Below are 17,335 nucleotides of genomic sequence, written 5' to 3'. Positions count from 1 at the left end.
GGCCCTGCTACTTAACATTACTCTTTATTGATCCATTTTTCCCTCTCTGCTTTACATTGCATGTCCATTAATTTTTCACGTGCAGGAAGTGTGAGTTTCTGTTGTCTGGGGCAGATTACGCGTCCACTTTTAGAATATGGAGCACATCTAAGATGTCCTCTAGTAAAATCGAAGAAGAAGAAGAGGAGGGGATAGAGGGTTTAAAAATAAAAGAATTGGCGTTTTTTTATAGCGTGATTGCGAGCCTTGTATGAGCCGGCATTGTGTGCAGAGTGCTCGGAGCTCTTCTTTCACAGGCCATCTATTTCTGTCAGGAACTCACTAGGGATCCGCTGGGGAATGATCGCAGTTCAGGAGCCATTTTGTCTCTTTCCGATGCCATGCTGCATACCAAATAGGTGGCGATTGGGTGCGGACCAGAAACTGGGTCTCTTCTTTCTGAACCGTATTGGCTCAGAGGTCATTCATTCATTTAGTAGGTTGTCCAGAAGCCATACTGTATATCATGGTAGTGTCTCAAGAAACTGCTCACCTTTTTTTCAGATTCTGACCAATATACCTGGCTATATTATGGCGGGCTTCTGTCACCAGGTTTTTGCTACCCCATCTGAGGTCAATGTAATGTAGAAGCAGAGAATCTGATTCCAGTGATGTGTCACTTACTGGGCTGCTTGCTGCAGTTTTGTTAAAATCACTGGTTATCTGCTGCAGATCAAGCAGTTCTCTGAATACTGAGCTCAGTATAACCCCGTCTTCGCCGCTGATTGGCAGCTTTTTGTATACACTGTGCATAGGCAGAAAGCTGCCAAAGTTAAGGACTACATGGCAGCAGATTTACTAGTCCCCTAGGGATAATCTCCTGCTAATAAAACTGTGATTTTATTCAAGTAATAAGACAAAGCCCGGCAAGTGATACTTCGCTGGAATCAGGGTCTCTGTGCCTACATTAAGCTTATCTCAGATTAAATGGTAGAAACTAAGTGACAAATACCCTTTATATGTCCAATATATTTGGATCTATAATTTGGCAGGGCCCTTCATATTTGTAGTCTCATACGGTGACTTTTCTGTTTGTTTTTCCATTACGTTCATATGAAATCCAATAGAAAAACATTAAGTAAATCTTCAATCACAAGCAGAGTGATAGAGATATTCTCTCCTACAAGCATTAATCTAGTGAAGAATATATTTGTTTTAGGCTATGTGCCCACGTTAGCGTTTTAAACCGCTCAAAAAAACGGACTCCTTCCCAGAAACCGCGCGTTTTATTTCCGCACGATTTTTGCACAGAAAACGCACGGTTTTTCTGCGCGGTTTCTGGAAAGCTTGGAAACATCTAAAAACGCGGACCTATGCGGAAAATAATGAGCATGCTGCGTTTTTAGCCGCTAAGCATTTTCTGAGCGGAAAAAAACGCATGCATTGGCACTAAAAGTCAAAAATGCATTAAATTGAATGGGAAGCTAATTTTAAGCGTTTCTGAAGCGTCTGATCCAGCACAAACGCTTAAAAAAATGCAACGTGGGCACACAGCCTTACAGTGCTGCTCAGTGACCCCGTTTGGCAGCACATAGTGACTATGACTTTGCTGTACAGCACAGGTTAGATTCCTTATGCCATAATATAGGCACTTTGACACATTGTGAAGTTAGCTAGAATGTGTCAGCAGGTTTTTGCTATGTAATCTGACTGCAGCATGATGTAAGGGCAGAGACCCTGATTACAGTGATGTATCACTTAGTTTACTGGTTGCAACAGTTACTTTTCTCTTTTCTAGATTTACCAATGCTTAGAATGTTATAATCCCACCACTGATTGGCAGCTTTCTGTGTACAGTGTATAGTGACAGAGAGCTGCTAATCAGTGGTGGGGATAGGGTTGGACTAGGAGGCGGGGGCAGCTAGTACTGTAGTGATAATCTACTGGTAAATCACTGATTCTATTGAAATAGCAAAACACAGTTTAGTAAGTGACACATCGCTGGAATCAGGGTCTATGCACCTACATCATGCTGCTCTCAGATTAAATAGCGAAACCTGCTGAAAGATTCTCTACAAAGGAATCTGTCACCAGGTTTTCACAATGCAAATTGAATACATCATTAAACCTGATCATGTTAGTTTGAAAATCCATGTCAGAATGGCCGTATAATCCTTTTTTGAAAGTTTCCCACATTAGGGCCACTCTTGAATTTGCTCATTTAAATATCAGGCTTATGCAGTCATTCTGAAATAGATTGAAAGTAAATATACCAGTCTCCTCGGGTCTAATAATGCTATTTACTATAAGTTTGTATTGTGAAAACTGATAACAGATAATCTTTAAAGTGGATGTGCCACGAGGTCAAAAGTGACCACTTTTTGCACTTATTTTATTCCAGCTGCTCTGCTTGTTACAGAGATATGGGACTTCTCATTTGTTGGATTTTTATATGGTCTTCACTAAGTGGGCGTGGCTCCCAGGATTCTATGGGCGTGTCTTTATGCTGCTCTATATTACTTCCCTGGGAGCCACTCCCCCTCCCCCCTCGGGGTAAAGACCCCAAAGATTAGCGATAGATATAAGTCCCCATATCTTTGGAACCGTATTGCTGATTTAAAATGGACAAAAAAACAGAATTCTGAGGGGAGCAGCGGGAATAAAGTTAGCGCAAAAATTGGTCTTGTAGAAAACTTGGCACTCAGGTAAATGTTGTAAGCAGATAATTTTATTTTGTACAGGCAATCCAAAAACAAAGAAACATTTCAGTCCTACAAAGACCTTCATCAGTCAGACAGATTGCAGTGTGCACAGGGTTACAGGCATCAACGAACGCTCCGGATATGCAGCACATCCGGTGACACATATACTTTAAGCTGACTATACACTTTACATTGCTTACTCCATTTTAAATGTATAGGTTTATGTGGAAACACATTTGTTCTCATTTCCAGCACTTGTCACATTATAGGTGGGTCTCACTCATAGATATTTGTTTGTCGGACATAGTATGTTGATATATGTCACGACTCTGTTGTCGGGTGACCCGGGACCAGGGGCTCCTTCCCTGTCTCTAACACTAGGGGCATCCTAGCTCGCCCTGTTTCCCGGGTTACTTCTAAATGTGAAGATGCCATGGCCACGTACCTTGCCTTATCTTCTGAATCCGCCCTCCATCTGTACACCTCCCCCACCCAGGGAAGAGGGGAGTAGTTGTGCACTGTAGTACACCAACCAGATGAACAAGGTAAAACGAACAGGGGAAACGGAAAAATACCAGGCATACAAGTATTTAACCGGCATATAACAGAGGAATGCACTGGGTAGTGGAGGATGGGGGGGGGGAATCAAAGTAGGAGAAGGAAAGGGAATTCTCACACTTACTAAAGCAGGCAACATTCACAGATAACCCCACCAAAAGCCTTGTCATCTAACCACCAACTACTGTCCTCCCAGCCATGCAGCATATGCTAGCTCTGACAATGTGTTTCAGTCTGGACTCAGATTATATAGGCCATAGGAGTGGCTAACCGTGCTTATCTGAGAGCCCTAGCTCCCAGAGCACTCAACCTGGCCGATTAACCCCTGTACAACCAAAAGAAATTTACACTGTTTAAAAAGAAGGTAAAGTGCTTCTTTTCAGCACAGGAGTAGGAGAAATCAGATGCTGCTGTCTTCTGGCTCCTCTTTGTCATGGTAACCCTGTGACATATACAGTCAGGTTTCTCTCATGTACATTAGATTGTTGGCGGATCCATTGGCCATTATATCCACCATAATGAAAGTACAAACTAAAGGAATCTTTTTCAATGTTCCCTCCAATATTGCTCCAGCATGATTATAAATCACCGGTAATTTATACCCCGCTGTACACAACAGAGAAGATTTGTACACTGAGCACTAAGTTAAGTCGTTTTTACGTTGCAGTAATTTGGTCAGTACTTTGCATTAGTGCTTGTAAACCAAAACCGGGAGTGGAACATAATCTGATATAAGCTACAATGGAAAGATTTCAAAGTCTTCAGTATTTTGGATTAGTGCCTGGTTTTGATTTATAAATATTAATGAGACATACTGCCCAAAATCCTGCCATGTTAAAATGGCCTAATAGTTTAACCCAATAGAAGCCTTGCTGGAGTATAAGGGTAACAACTTGCTGCCACGCCTGCCCCAGCCTTTTCTTCCCTTGGTCTTTTTAATATTGGTTATTTTTTATCATGCTATGGTTGCCTTCTACCCCTGTTTATGGGGAGTCTTTAGTGTTTACCTTTTTTTCAAATTTTCCCAAGTTGGCTGTGATGTCATTGGCCAGCTGATTTGTTGTAGAAATTTCTGTGACTGGTCCATATAAGGCCGGACTGGGACTGAAATTCAGACCTTTTAGGATTTGTACTTTCAATAGGTGGCACTAGAGTCTAAGGGTACCGTTACACTTAGCAATGCACCAGCGATCCCGACAACGATATGACCCGGTCAGGATCGTTGGTGCATCGCTAAGTGGTCGCTAGTGAGCTGCCACACAGGCAGATCTCACCAGCGACATCGCAGGGGTCGGCGGTCGCTACTTACCTGTCAGACGAGGCGATGAAGACGTCCTCCCGCCCGCGTCCACGCGTCGCTCGTCGCCACAGCAGGAAGCCCAGCAGGAAGCTGACGACGAGAAACGGCCCAGGCCGTTCTCGCGTGATCAGCGATAACCAGCGGGGGAGCCGGTCGGAGGTAAGTATCACACACAGCGATATCGCTAGCAATATCGCTGCTGCGTCACAAAACCAGTGACGTTATAGCGATATTGCTAGCGATATCGCTTAGTGTAAAGGGCCCTTAAGTCTTCTTACTCTCTGAAGAGGCAGTTTGCATATTTAATTTCCCAGAGAAGCATGCATGGCGTATAAGTCTCCTCACTCTGACATGATGTCAGGTCTAGTTTGTACCATAAGGAAGATGCCCCAAAGACCGCAAAAAGATCAAGACCGGCAACTTACCAGGAAGGGGAAGGAGAGGAGAGCCCAGCGTTGGAACCCCCGACGCGCGTTTCACGACGTCCCCCGCCGCTTTATCAAGGAGGATATAGTTGTAAAAGTCCCAGTAGGGCCTTAAAGTAGTCCTTGACCCCAGTCACACGACCGGTGTCCACCAATCATATTGGCGTTACACTTGTACTGGCCTTTATAGCAGGCAGTGGATTGTATTCTATTTGGCTATTGGTCTATAGGGATTTAGCCTGCAGATGCCAATATGGCACTTTATATGAGACAGGACATGTGTTATATCTTCATTTATGCCACTTGCCGGTGATTCGATCTAGGGGAGGCTGAGGGGTGTTTTTCATGGGATTTGTTGTCCACACGTATTCATGAGCACTTCTTTTGCATGTGTTTTTTGTACTAATGGTATCTAATAAAATGATTTTGATATTTTTATATTAAAATGACTGCATGCTCTTTTGCTTCTCCTGGCATACATGAATCCTAACAGTGTAGTGTACACACAATTGAGATTCGGCTTTGCTTGGCGGTTCAGCATCTGTCACATGATTGCAAGTGTGCGATTTGCATATTTGCAGTCACATGCCAACTAAAGTATCGGTCACTTTACTCAATGTTCTATTCTAGTCGGCACGTGACTGCAAATATTGGAACTGCTAGAAATGGCAAGCAGACCCTAATCCTAATGGTGTGTGCACTACATGCTTTTAGGATTCTTCAATCTGCCATGCTTGCCGACAGTCACAACCATTTAAAAAAAGAACATGACAGTACCAAGACCAATATTCGCATCAATAAGATAATAAAAAATAAGAAACAAATAATACCACCAGTCCATAACCAAAATATTACCAGCTACAGTAGTTATAATACCACCATACTGATCATTAACCAAAATCACCATACAGTGACCTTGTAATAGTAATATCAGTTTTACACCAGTGCTCTTGGGATGCCCTCACACCCAGGGCTGTGGGGTACTCGGTAGCGGGCCCGATGAACCTCAATGGGAGATGTCACGGTAGCTAGGACCCAGCCCGTGGCCCTGGGCGCCCATTGTAAATGTTCAGTATGAATGAATAAGTCGTGACGCCACCTGTGGTGTTCGGCAATTAAGGTGTTAAGCCGACGCTGCAGACAGATCCTCTGGGACCGATGGTGTGGTGCAGCAATGATGTTATAGCCCTCCACAGGCAGGGCTGTAGTCCCAGGGCAGAGTAGGTGAAGTGACACTTAGATGGTGTAGTGTCGGGCGCAGGGAATGTAGCAGTGCTGAGCAGGTTGACGCAGGAATAAATGGAGGACACCAGGGCATGTAGTTCCAAAGCTTTACTCACAGTCTGTTGTGGCACAAAAGCCCGCATCCGTGCCGTGTCTTCCGGGTCAGGAGCTCTGCCAACTTCCAGGCAAGATGAAGTACTCCTTCCCAACACTCTGCAAACACATGTGCCTTTTCTGAACGTCTCCCTTTTGCGCCTAAAGTGAAGTACTCTCAGTACTGAGTTACACTGGAGTTCCTCCTGTCAGATGTTCCTATGAACTCTACTTGTACGGCAGACAGTTGTAGCCTGCTTCGGGGACTCCTTGCTACCTAGTCCCGGCTCACTATCGTTGCTGTTGTGCCCCCAAGTCTGGTGTGGGAATAAAGCGGTGACAACTTCTATTCCTCCGGTGTCTGCTGCAGGACCATTAGTATCCATACAACCTCGGGGACCGGACCCCGGCCTTGCGCTGTGAACTTGAGAAGGGTTCTACTCCAACCCTAATCCTTAGTCCTCTTTTCCTCCTTACGTTTCGTCCAAATCCTTCTTTCTGATGGCGAGAGTTAGGTTTTCCTGCAATGTCTGTTTCCTGTGCCAGCGGACCCAGGTCACTGAGGTCGGCTACAACACCTCCTTCATCCATCCCACTCAGGGGATCTTCTTTCACGGACTGACCTCGTCAGAGTCCTGTGACTAACTAACTAATTCCTATCCTCTTCCCGCTCTTTTGGTGCAAACTAAACTCCACCCGCCTCCCAGCACGCTTCGTGTTCCAAACAGGGAGCCACCAAAGGGTGCTTTGCTACACTACTATGTTGTGTGGGATGCAGGTGTTGGAGTGTGGTCAGGCGTCTCCACCTTACCTGAATGGTGGGGTACCACACCTCAGGAGGAGGTGCAGTACCTCTGTGGCGATTGAACCCTCAGGGGCGCCACACTCTGAAGACCTTATGTGTGGTTACTGCACAGGTGCTCACCAGTGACGTTCTCAATGATTGTAGTCATTCGTTTTCCATTTTCTTTTCAATTTGGCCCTGACCACCATGACCACTTCTTTAATCAATAATTTGTCTCTGCAAAATGTAGCACAGAGATGTCTTTGGCTTCCCGCTTTTCCAGCTCTACACAAACCACATAGTACAATAGCCAGTACCATAGCCTAATAATGCCCTTTCTTTACCCTGTATAGGACTTGCACAGCAATAGCGCCATAGACAGTAATAATGTTCCTTATGTGCATTGTATAGTAATTGCACTTTCCTTATGTGCCCCCCACAGAGTGCCCCTACACAGTAATAATGCTCTATCTGTACTTCCTTTTACTAATGTCCCCCTTTGCCTCCTAATAATACCCCCCTGTGCCTCCACTATTAGTAATCGCTTTCTAAGGCTGGGGTCACACTTGCGAGAAACTCGCACGAGTCTTGCGTCTCAATACTTGGCACTGCCGCTGGCACTCGGGACCGGAGTGTGCGGCTGCATGCACTGTATGGCTATGCAGCTGAGCGCTTCAGTCCCGAGTGCCGGCGGCAGTGCCAGGTATTGAGACGCAAGACTTGTGAGAGTTTCTCGCAAGTGTGACCCCAGCCTTACAATAATTCCACCCTTGTGCTTCACCTATAATGACAATGTTCTCACTCTATGCCTCCTTATAATAATGCTCCCATCCTTATAATGATATCCCACAACCCCTCGTATGCAATATGAAGCCCCATATACCCCCATTACACATTATAATGTCCCATAGCCTCCCTATACACAGTATGATTCCCCACAGCCCCCTGTATACAGTATAAGTACCCCACAGCTCTCCTTACACAGAATGATTGCCCATAGCCTTCTTATACACAGTATGATAACCACCCTATTACATTTCATCCCAGCTTTCTCCCCCGACTTCTGGGCCTTAAAAAAAAAAAAAGCATACTTGCTCAATACTGGCCTCATATCCACCGCAGCCTCAGTCTTTTCTTCTATCTTGTATATCAAGCCAGAGATGTCATCGCTCTGCACAATGCCCATTTATTGGCACCAGCCTCCAAAAAGGCATGAGCTGAACGCAGCCCTCGGCCTACTGGAGTAAGTGGTGGTGCAGGGAGCCTATGGCTCTCTGCTCCACTATGGCTGTTTACAGTATCAGCTTCCTCAGGATGCAGATAATGTTAAGAGTGTTGCAGAATGTTGCCCACCACCGGACCAGCCCATCTGGCATTTGCCAGAATTGCTCAGTGGCCAGATTGTCCCTGGTTCCATATATCTGAATGGGGCTTGCAGAAATCCCTGTACATTTTGCCTAAATAACTGTATCCACCTGTATAGAACTGATCAGATGAGGAAATTATGGCAAGACCCCCGACGCTTGTGATGTTGGTAAACTGCACACTTAGATATCGTTTTTTTCTGTTGTGTTTCTTGTTTTTACTATTGTCTAGTTTCTGTGACGTTAATGCCATTGTGTGATCCTATGACCCATGTTTTCTTCTGTAACAGGAGGCTGCATCAACAGTTTGAAAGCTATAAAGAACAAATCAGAAAAATAGGAGAGGACACCCATCGGTACCCTGGAGAACACAAGGATGATGCGCCAACATGTGGGATCTGTCACAAAACAAAGTTTGCAGATGGCTGCGGACATTTATGCTCTTATTGTCGAACAAAATTTTGTGCACGGTGTGGTGGTCGTGTTTCGCTTCGGTCAAATAATGTAAGTTGTCTATGTTTAAAGGGGTTGTCTGTTTTTTGTTTTCATTTTTATTGAATAAAATAAGGATGGTTTGAAAATAAGAAAATAAGCTTTTTTTTACTCGCTATAGCTGCACCATTGCTGCCTCTTGTTTGATCTGCGGAGGTCTTGGCTGTAGTAGTGACATCCTGTCTACAACTTGTGACCACTGCAGCCAAACACAGGCCTCAGTGGTGATGCTCAGGTAGTAGTTGAAACTAGTGATGAGCGAGTATACTCGTTGCTCGGGTTTTCCCGATCATGCTCAGGTGTCCTCCGAGTATTTTGGCGTGCTTGGAGATTTAGTTTTGTCGCCTCAGCTGCATGATTTGCAGCTTGTAGACAGGCTGAATACATGTGGGGATTCCTTAACAAACAGGCAATCCCCACATGTATTCAGGCTGTCTAGCAGTCGCAAATCATGCAGCTGCATCGACAGAAACTAAATCTCTGAGCACGCCAAAATATCCGGATGTCACCCTAGCAACGAGTATACTCGCTCATCACTTGTCGAAACCTTTTACATAAGTTTTATTAAAAGCTGCGCCAGACTCATCCTCGGCAAGTAACGTGAAGGTTAAAGGATCATTGTGGTAACATGTTTTAGCTAATCATAGAGGAATTGGGAATCAGCACTCCGCTGACCATTATGGAAAATGTTCTGGGAAAGCCCTTCTGACAGCTTCAGCTGATATGTTATGGAGTACACTGAGTAACTGCTCCAGTAACCAGTAAGAGATTTACCGTGTGTAAAGTGGTCAATGCTCAGATGTTGTAGGCTGGGAAATCACTGGTAAGAGGGAATGCATTCCACAACCGCTGACTTGTAAGGTCAAGTTGTGCGGCTCTGTTTATACTGAATTTTTTATGCGTTTTTGATGTGGATTTTGTGCCAAAATTGACGTAAAATTCTATTTTTTATACTGCATCTACAGGCAACAATCTTCATATTCATCTGAGTGAAAAAATTATCCTGTAGTGCACGTGTGGCACTCATAGTAGGAGAATAATGATTTATTGTAACGTTTCCGTCCCAATGACTTTCTTCAGATGCACATGATTCTGTGGAGGGGTAAAGACTGTAGTAGTGTAGGGTTCGAGCAGGCTCGCAGGATGCAGTGACGAGACACGAGACCGAATGTGGTTTGTAGAATGAACTTTTATAAAACTTTAAGCCGCAGAGGCTAAGCTGAATCAGCAAAAAAGGGGTATCAAACATTTGTCCTCGCAGGGACTCGAAACAGTATAACAATAAAACAGTGCTTTTATATAAACTGGAAACAACCCGGCTATTCCGGGTGTCAAAGGCCACGAATGACCAAACTAAGGGCCCTTATTTTCTATAGCGCACTTAACCTTCCAGGCGTTGCTCGGGTTCGCAGATGCGACCGCTCAGGGATCGCTGATGTGGCTGCCTTGTAATCCTCGATATCCCGGAATGATTTGGGCTCGACCGGCCCTGATAAATTGGTGGAACGGTGGGGCGCAACAGGCCCTGAAGAAACGGGAATCGGTGGGGCGCAACAGGCCCTGAAGAAACTGGAACCGTGGGGCGCAACATGCACTGAAGGAACGGGGATGGTGGGGCGCAACAGGCCCTGAAGAATCGGTGGAACGGTGGGTCGCAACAGGCCCTGAAGAAACTGGAACGGTGGGGCGCAACAGGCCCTGAAGAGTCTGACGGTGGGGCGCAACAGGCCCTGAAGAAGCTGGTACGATGGGGATCTCTCAAGCGTCCGGTTAGAGGCTCTCGTCCCTCAGCAAGGTCATGACGCAGTCCAAAAACATAACGGTTAACCGCCTCCGCTCAGTGCCCCCCCCAGTAACCGGGACGGGGGCTCTACGGCCGCCTATAGCGAGGTGGCACCCCCTGAGGCCGGTGATGACAGGGCCGCAGCTGTGGGAGAAGGTAGGGGGGCAGTGTCTTAGCCGCTGTACCGGATTGCTGTCTCGTCGCAGCGGTCGCCTGGGGTCCCAGGACTGTCACACCACGGAGGGAATCAGCGGGCGTGGCTTTTTCTGAACGTGCGGGGAGGGACCGCCGATGAAAGTCTCTCCCGTGTCACCGGTCGGTGAGTCCAAAGGTTTCTTTTTACAGTCCCCTGTCTGTTTCTCCTCAACACACAGTCCGTTACCTCTGTCCTCTCTCTCCCACACGGCTTCTTGTCTCCTCTCAGGCTCTCTGCCAACTCAGCGTGCCCCCTGTTGCCCTGACAACTTCAGTCGCATGTCTCCCTTTGTAATCCCCCTGGTGTGGTTCCTTCAATAGCTCTGATGGCGGTCTCCTTGGTTCCGGCCCGATCACTATATGGGGGTCCTCCTCCCCACAGTAGTATAGAGCATCACCGCCGTGTAATGGCGCCTGTGGTCGGCTTATAACTGACGCCACTATGTAACGGTGATGCGCTATACTACTAGCGCTTATCCACAGTCTTGACCCCTCCACAGGATCATGTGCATCTGAAGAAAGTCATTGTGACCAAGATGTTACGCATATTCGGTGAGACCCTATTGCACAATAAATTATCACTGTCATTCTTCTACTACGAGTGCCAAGTTCCTTGTTTGCTGGGACCCTACTTGAGCACCACGTGGCATTTTTTTTTTACGACGTGTGTTAAGAAAAGCGTCATGTGAATTCCTTGTAAATTGTGTTAAAATGCAGTTTTAATGAAGATTTTGAAACGGTATTTGAAGCATAAACGCAAAAAACCCACACCTTAGTCCTAAACCAAGTATTCTAATTAACAACATCAAAATCTGCATCAAAACAATATAAAAAATGAATATTCTTGCAAAACCACACCTAAAAACACAAGTCTTCTCTAAGCGATATTTAAGATTTTTCAGCCACAAAGATCCTAATGGATATGATCTCGCATCTGTGACTGAGAGATGATTGTGGGTGGGAGGGTTTCAATACTTTAATAGAGATGTCTTTTATGTAAAAGCTACAAACTGAACACCGTGGCAAAAGCACCCCATAAAAAAATGAGGATAGTGCACAACAACGTCAAAATCACATTGCTGTGCACACATTCCGTCTTATGTCACTTCTTTTAATGGCTTCAGATTTTGGAAATCCTGAAGCAGCTAAAAGAAGTGGCCTCCTCATCCTTCGGGCAGCTTCCTCTGGGAAGCCACCCTCTCTATACTGCATACTAGTATACGGTATACATACTATACTAGAACGACCGCTGGCGTTTTCCTCAAGCGGCTCTTCTGGGAAAACTCGGCAGCTGCTTCGTCTACATGATGCCACGTGCACATACTCTTACTCCAGCCTGTACAAAGAGGAAAGGTTGTGATTTACAATAATTCGTTATGCCACTTAATAAATCTTCTTAAATTACTTAATCTTTCACGACCATGGTAAGATTTTAGCGAGAGATGAGAAAAATTGGAAATTTTGTTGCTACAATGTTGCTCATGATGAATTGCAACACTAAAACCTGGCAGATATTCCATGATAAATGTTGGCCAGTGCCCTGGCGGTAAAGGGTTTATACAGGTGGTTCTCACAAAATTAGAATATCATCAAAAAGATAATTTATTTCAGTTCTTTAATACAAAAGTGAAATTCATATATTATATAGAGTCATTACAAACAGAGTGATCTATTTCAAGTGTTTATTTCTGTTAATGTTGATGATTATGGCTTACAGCCAATGAAAGCCCAAAAGTCATTATCTCAGTATATTAGAATATTTTATAACACCAGCTTCAAAAATGATTTTAAAATCTGAGATGTTGGCCTACTGAAATGTATGATCAGTAAATGCACTCAATACTTGGTCGGGACTCCTTTTGCATCAATTACTGCATCAATGCGCGCGCCATATTGGAGGCGATCAGCCTGTGGCACTGTTGAGGAGGTATGGAAGCCCAGGTTGCTTTGATAGCAGCCTTCAGCTCGTCTGCATTGTTGTCACGGGGCAGTAGGGGGAAAACAGAGGATGTGGAACCAGGGCCCCTGAACTGCCCCTCAGGCTAAGGAGTTGCCCTGTCTTTCCTTAACTTGGGGGTACACTTAAAGGTAGTGAGGCCCAAGTCCCCGACCTGTCCCTGTCTCCTGTTAAGCCCTGTGCTAAACCCCAACCCCCTCCCCAGGGGATGAGACAAGGAAAAAACTATACAACACCAATTAACACACGAACGGAAATAACCCGACACCTAAGGGTTAAATCAACTACTAAAGAAACTTAGCTTTGCTGTGTTGCTATGCTCCCAGCAACAGAGTACGGCACCCAAATTCAGCTTCATCTGAAGCCATACACCAGAGTTCTGACTGAGCTCCAGCTTGGTCGGTCTCCCAAGAGCAAGTGTATAACCAACAGTGATTTCCAGCACCTGAACTCCTTTTATAGGAAGGAGGGGGAGAAGTCACCACCTGCATAAATAATTAATCACATGCAATTTCCATGCAGTAACCCCGGTGACCACCGGGGGCAAAAACTCATATTAACCCCGATGACCGAAAAGGAAAAAAGTTTTAGATATGAGGAGATCCAGATCTGACAGATCCAAAAAATGGATCATGACAATTGTTGTGCCTAGTGTCTCTCATCTTCCTCTTGACAATACCCCATGGGGTTAAGGTCAGACAGTGATACTGTTGTTTTTAAGCCAGGTATTGGTACTTTTGACAGTGTGGACAGGTGCCAAGTCCTGCTGGAGAATGAAATTTCCATCTCCAAAAAGCTTGTCGGCAGAGGGAAGCAGGAAGTGCTCTAAAATTTTCTGGTTGACTGCTGTGTTGACTTTGGTCTTGATAAAACACAGTGGACCTACACCAGCAGATGACATGGCTCCCCAAACTATCACTGATTGTGGAAACTTCACACTAGACCTCAAGCAGCTTGGTTTGTGTGCCTCTCCACTTTTCCTCCAGACTCCAGACTCCACTCTTCCTCCAAATGAAATGCAAAATTTACTTTCATCTGAAAACAACACCTTGAACCACTGTGCAACAGTCCAGTTCTTTTTCTCCTTGGCCCAGAAAGAGGCTTCTGGCATTGTCTATTGGTCATGAGTGTCTTGACACAAGGAATGTGACACTTGTAACCCATGCCCTGGATACATCTGTGTATGGTGGTGTGGTGCTTGCAGGTACGCGGGATGCAGTGACGAGTCGCGAGACGATTCGGTGGATTTTTATAATAACGTTTATGGGACTCGAGGGTACTTTCCTCAGTCACTGCCTGATCACCAACCAAAAAGGGGGCAACACAGGTGGCCCGTGCAGGGGCTCTAAACAGGCAAACACAGATGTAAAGCACACGACTACTTCGGTCAACGGCCGGTCACTATAGGGTCGCGGTATGGCCAACTATGGGTCCTTAATTATAGAGTCTACTTAGCCGTCCAGCTGTCCCTCGCCGTTCGGGTTGGTGGTCTTTCGGCATAATAATTGCTGGGCCCAGTTGCTGAAGCATTGGCGGAGCCTTCGCGCCCTCCAGCGCGCTGGTGACACTGGAGCCCCACAGACCCCGGCGGAGTCCTTGGACGGGAGGGCCGCAGTCCCCGGACTGGGGCAAGCGGCAGCGATGTGTGGTGGCGGATGACAGGCCACCTGCGCAGCTAACGGCTGCGACGGGTAGTCCGCGGTAAGCAGAGGCCTCGTCCCTGCTGCGGCCCTGAGCGGGACGGCAGTGACCGCCAATGGCACGGTACTTGCTGCGGCCATGGGCGAGCACGGGGCGGCTGCGGGTGGCGTGGAGCAGGCCGCAGGCGGAGGAGAGGAGGCAGCAGCCGCGGGTGACCGCGGGTAGGCCGCAGCCGTGGGCTGAGAGGAGGCGGCAGCGGCCGCGGGTTGTACTGGGGCTGCTGTGGCCGCGGGCTGGAGCAGGGCAGCTAGTCTTGGACGATCCCCTTGGCACCGTCTCTCTGGAGTCCTCAGTAAGCGTCCTCTCTTGCACAGGTTAGTCGCTCTGGCTTCCCGTCGCTCCCACGTTCTCCTGCAGTCTGTGTCCCGGAATTCCCCGTCTCCTTTATACTGGTCCCTCCCCAGCCCATCTGTCTCAGAACGGTCCGTCCTTGAATTCTGTCCCCCGGGAACAGTTTCCCCTGGAACCCGGATGACGGCTCCCTTGGCTCCGGCCCGGACAATCGACGGGGGCCGTTCCTCCCACAGTGGCTCTTGAAACAATGACTCAAGCAGCAGTCCACTCCTTGTGAAACTCACCCAAATTTTTGAATGGCTTTTTCTTAGCAATCCTTTCAAGGCTGCAGTTATCCTGGTTGCTTGTGCACCTTTTTCTACCACACTTTTTACTTCCACTCAACTTTCCATTAATGTGCTTGGATACAGCACTCTGTGAACAGGCAGCTTCTTTAACAATGACCTTTTGTGGCTTACCCTGCTTGTGGAGTGTGTCAATGGCTGCCTTCTGGACATCTGTCAAGTCAGCAGTCTTCCCCATGATTGTGGAGCCTACTGAAACAGACTAAGGGACCTTTTTAAAGCTTGGGAAGCCTTTGCAGGTTTTTTTTGTTAATCTAATTTACTGAGATAATGACTTTTGGGCTTTCATTGGCTGTGTCATGATCTAGGTCGGGTTTTGTATCCTGTCTCTCTTCCCTGGTCTGATCATGTCAAGAGTTAACTTTTCTCTGCCTCGTTCTGGCTTCAGGCCAGCTATTTCTCTCCACTGCATCTTGCAGGCATGTCAGTTTATAGTTTCTGCCTACGGAGTGTGTAGCTGACTGTTTGCCCTGATTTGTCCTGCTGGTTTCTGACTACCCATATCTGTTTATTCCCCTCTCCCCGTCCCGACTCTGTGTTCCCCTTCTCGTGTTTTGACTGTCTGGTATTTGACTTAGCTTGGACTCTGACCTGCTGTTTTGTCTCTTGTCTTTGGCATATCCGCTCTTGACTGGTACTGACCCTTTTGGCTTGTTTCTGACTCTCCTTTGGTACTGCGCTACAGACTAATATCGATCCGGCTCGTTTGACTATTCTGCTGCCGCTGCAGGTCTGCTCTTGCTGTGTGCTGTTCTCCCTCCACTCCATTGCTGTCTAGTGGAGCTTGCTTCTACCTGCATAGCAGTAGCATGACGGGCTGTAAACCATAATCATCATTAACAGAAGTAAACACTTGAAATAGATCACTCTGTGTGTAATGACTCTATATAATATATGAGTTTCACTTTTTGTATTGAAGAACTGAAATAAATTAACTTTTTGATGGTATTCTAATTTTGTGAGAAGCACCTGTAGGTTATGGAGTTATGCTTAATTGAAATGATTACGTGTACATGAATCAGGTTATAAGCAGGGAGGCATGCTGTAATAGGCAAGAGTCTCTGACTTCTTTTAATGCCATGACTGTGACCATGTGATTCCTTTTTAGCCTAAAGGACACATGTGTTCACACAGTATGCACTTTAATAAATCAGTGGCACTGGAGAACCCTTTAGTAGATATGATAGAACCTGCTGACATATTTTCTATGAATCATCTTTTACTTAGAAGGGAATCTGTCATCAGGTTTTCGTCATCTAATCTGAGAGCAGCATAAGAGACAGGGACCCTGATTCCATTGTTGTGTCACTTACTAGGCTGCTTACTGTAATTTTGATCATTTCCATCTGATAAAGCAGTGATTTTTCCTAAAAAAACACTTGTAAACCTGGTGCCATGTATTTCTCCATATTCATGAGCTCTCTATAACCCCACAATCATCACTGATTAAAAGCTTTCTACCTATGCACAGTGTACACAGAAAAGTGTCAATCAGTGATGTGGGCAGGTTATACAGAGCTCAGCATTCAAGAGAGCTGATAGATCTGCTGTCACACTGTGACAGTCTTCAAGAAGGAAGGGGGGCCACAAACTGTCCCTGGAACCCTAATAGGGTAGTCTTAAAGGTAGAGAGGCCCGAGTCTTTGACCTTACTATACTCCTTTTGAATCCTGATCTGTCCCCTTCCCCATCACATGAGGCATGGGACAGAAATAGAAGGTAAACAAGACAAAACAGGGATAACAGAAAGCAACAAACATACAAGCACTCACCAAATGTAGAGAGGTATATAGGGAAGTATAAGAATGTACCAACCAAAATGGAATAGGAGAATAAGAAAAGCATATACCCAAAAACAGCACGCAACATGTAGCAACCATGATCTCCTATTCAGCAGCCCGTCTCCAAAGAGCTAGGAAGCAAAGCTTTCACTGGCAGTGAAGAGAAGGTCTGGCCAGGTTTTATAGGGAGAGGTAATGAACAGATTAGAAGCAGCTGAAAATGGAGCTGCAAGTTTCTGACCAGCATACAAGGGCTCTATAATCTGTTCAGCACCAAAGGAAACCAAATTTATTTAATATGGGACACAAGCACACAGGATAAATGATAGATCTTTGATACACAATATGTAGTGATCTTC

The 17,335-nt window shown here is 45.9% G+C and overlaps 1 protein-coding gene across 15 annotated transcripts in view; it reads left to right on the top strand.

The window, feature by feature from the left end:
• Nucleotides 1-17,335, top strand: part of RIMS1 (regulating synaptic membrane exocytosis 1) — a 548,264-nt gene that overhangs the window by 96,267 nt on the left and 434,662 nt on the right. For all 15 annotated transcript variants that reach the window (XM_073569361.1, XM_073569354.1, XM_073569342.1 and 12 more), the window contains exon 2: nt 8,720-8,933. In XM_073569361.1, coding sequence (XP_073425462.1) covers nt 8,720-8,933 — 214 coding nt within the window. The remainder of the gene's footprint in view (nt 1-8,719; nt 8,934-17,335) is intronic.

This window comes from Dendrobates tinctorius, unplaced genomic scaffold, assembly GCF_039654945.1.
Source record: "Dendrobates tinctorius isolate UK_male_01 unplaced genomic scaffold, ASM3965494v1 ptg000024l, whole genome shotgun sequence".
NCBI classification, from domain to species: Eukaryota; Metazoa; Chordata; class Amphibia; order Anura; family Dendrobatidae; genus Dendrobates; species Dendrobates tinctorius.
This window is presented reverse-complemented; position numbering and strand designations above follow the sequence as displayed.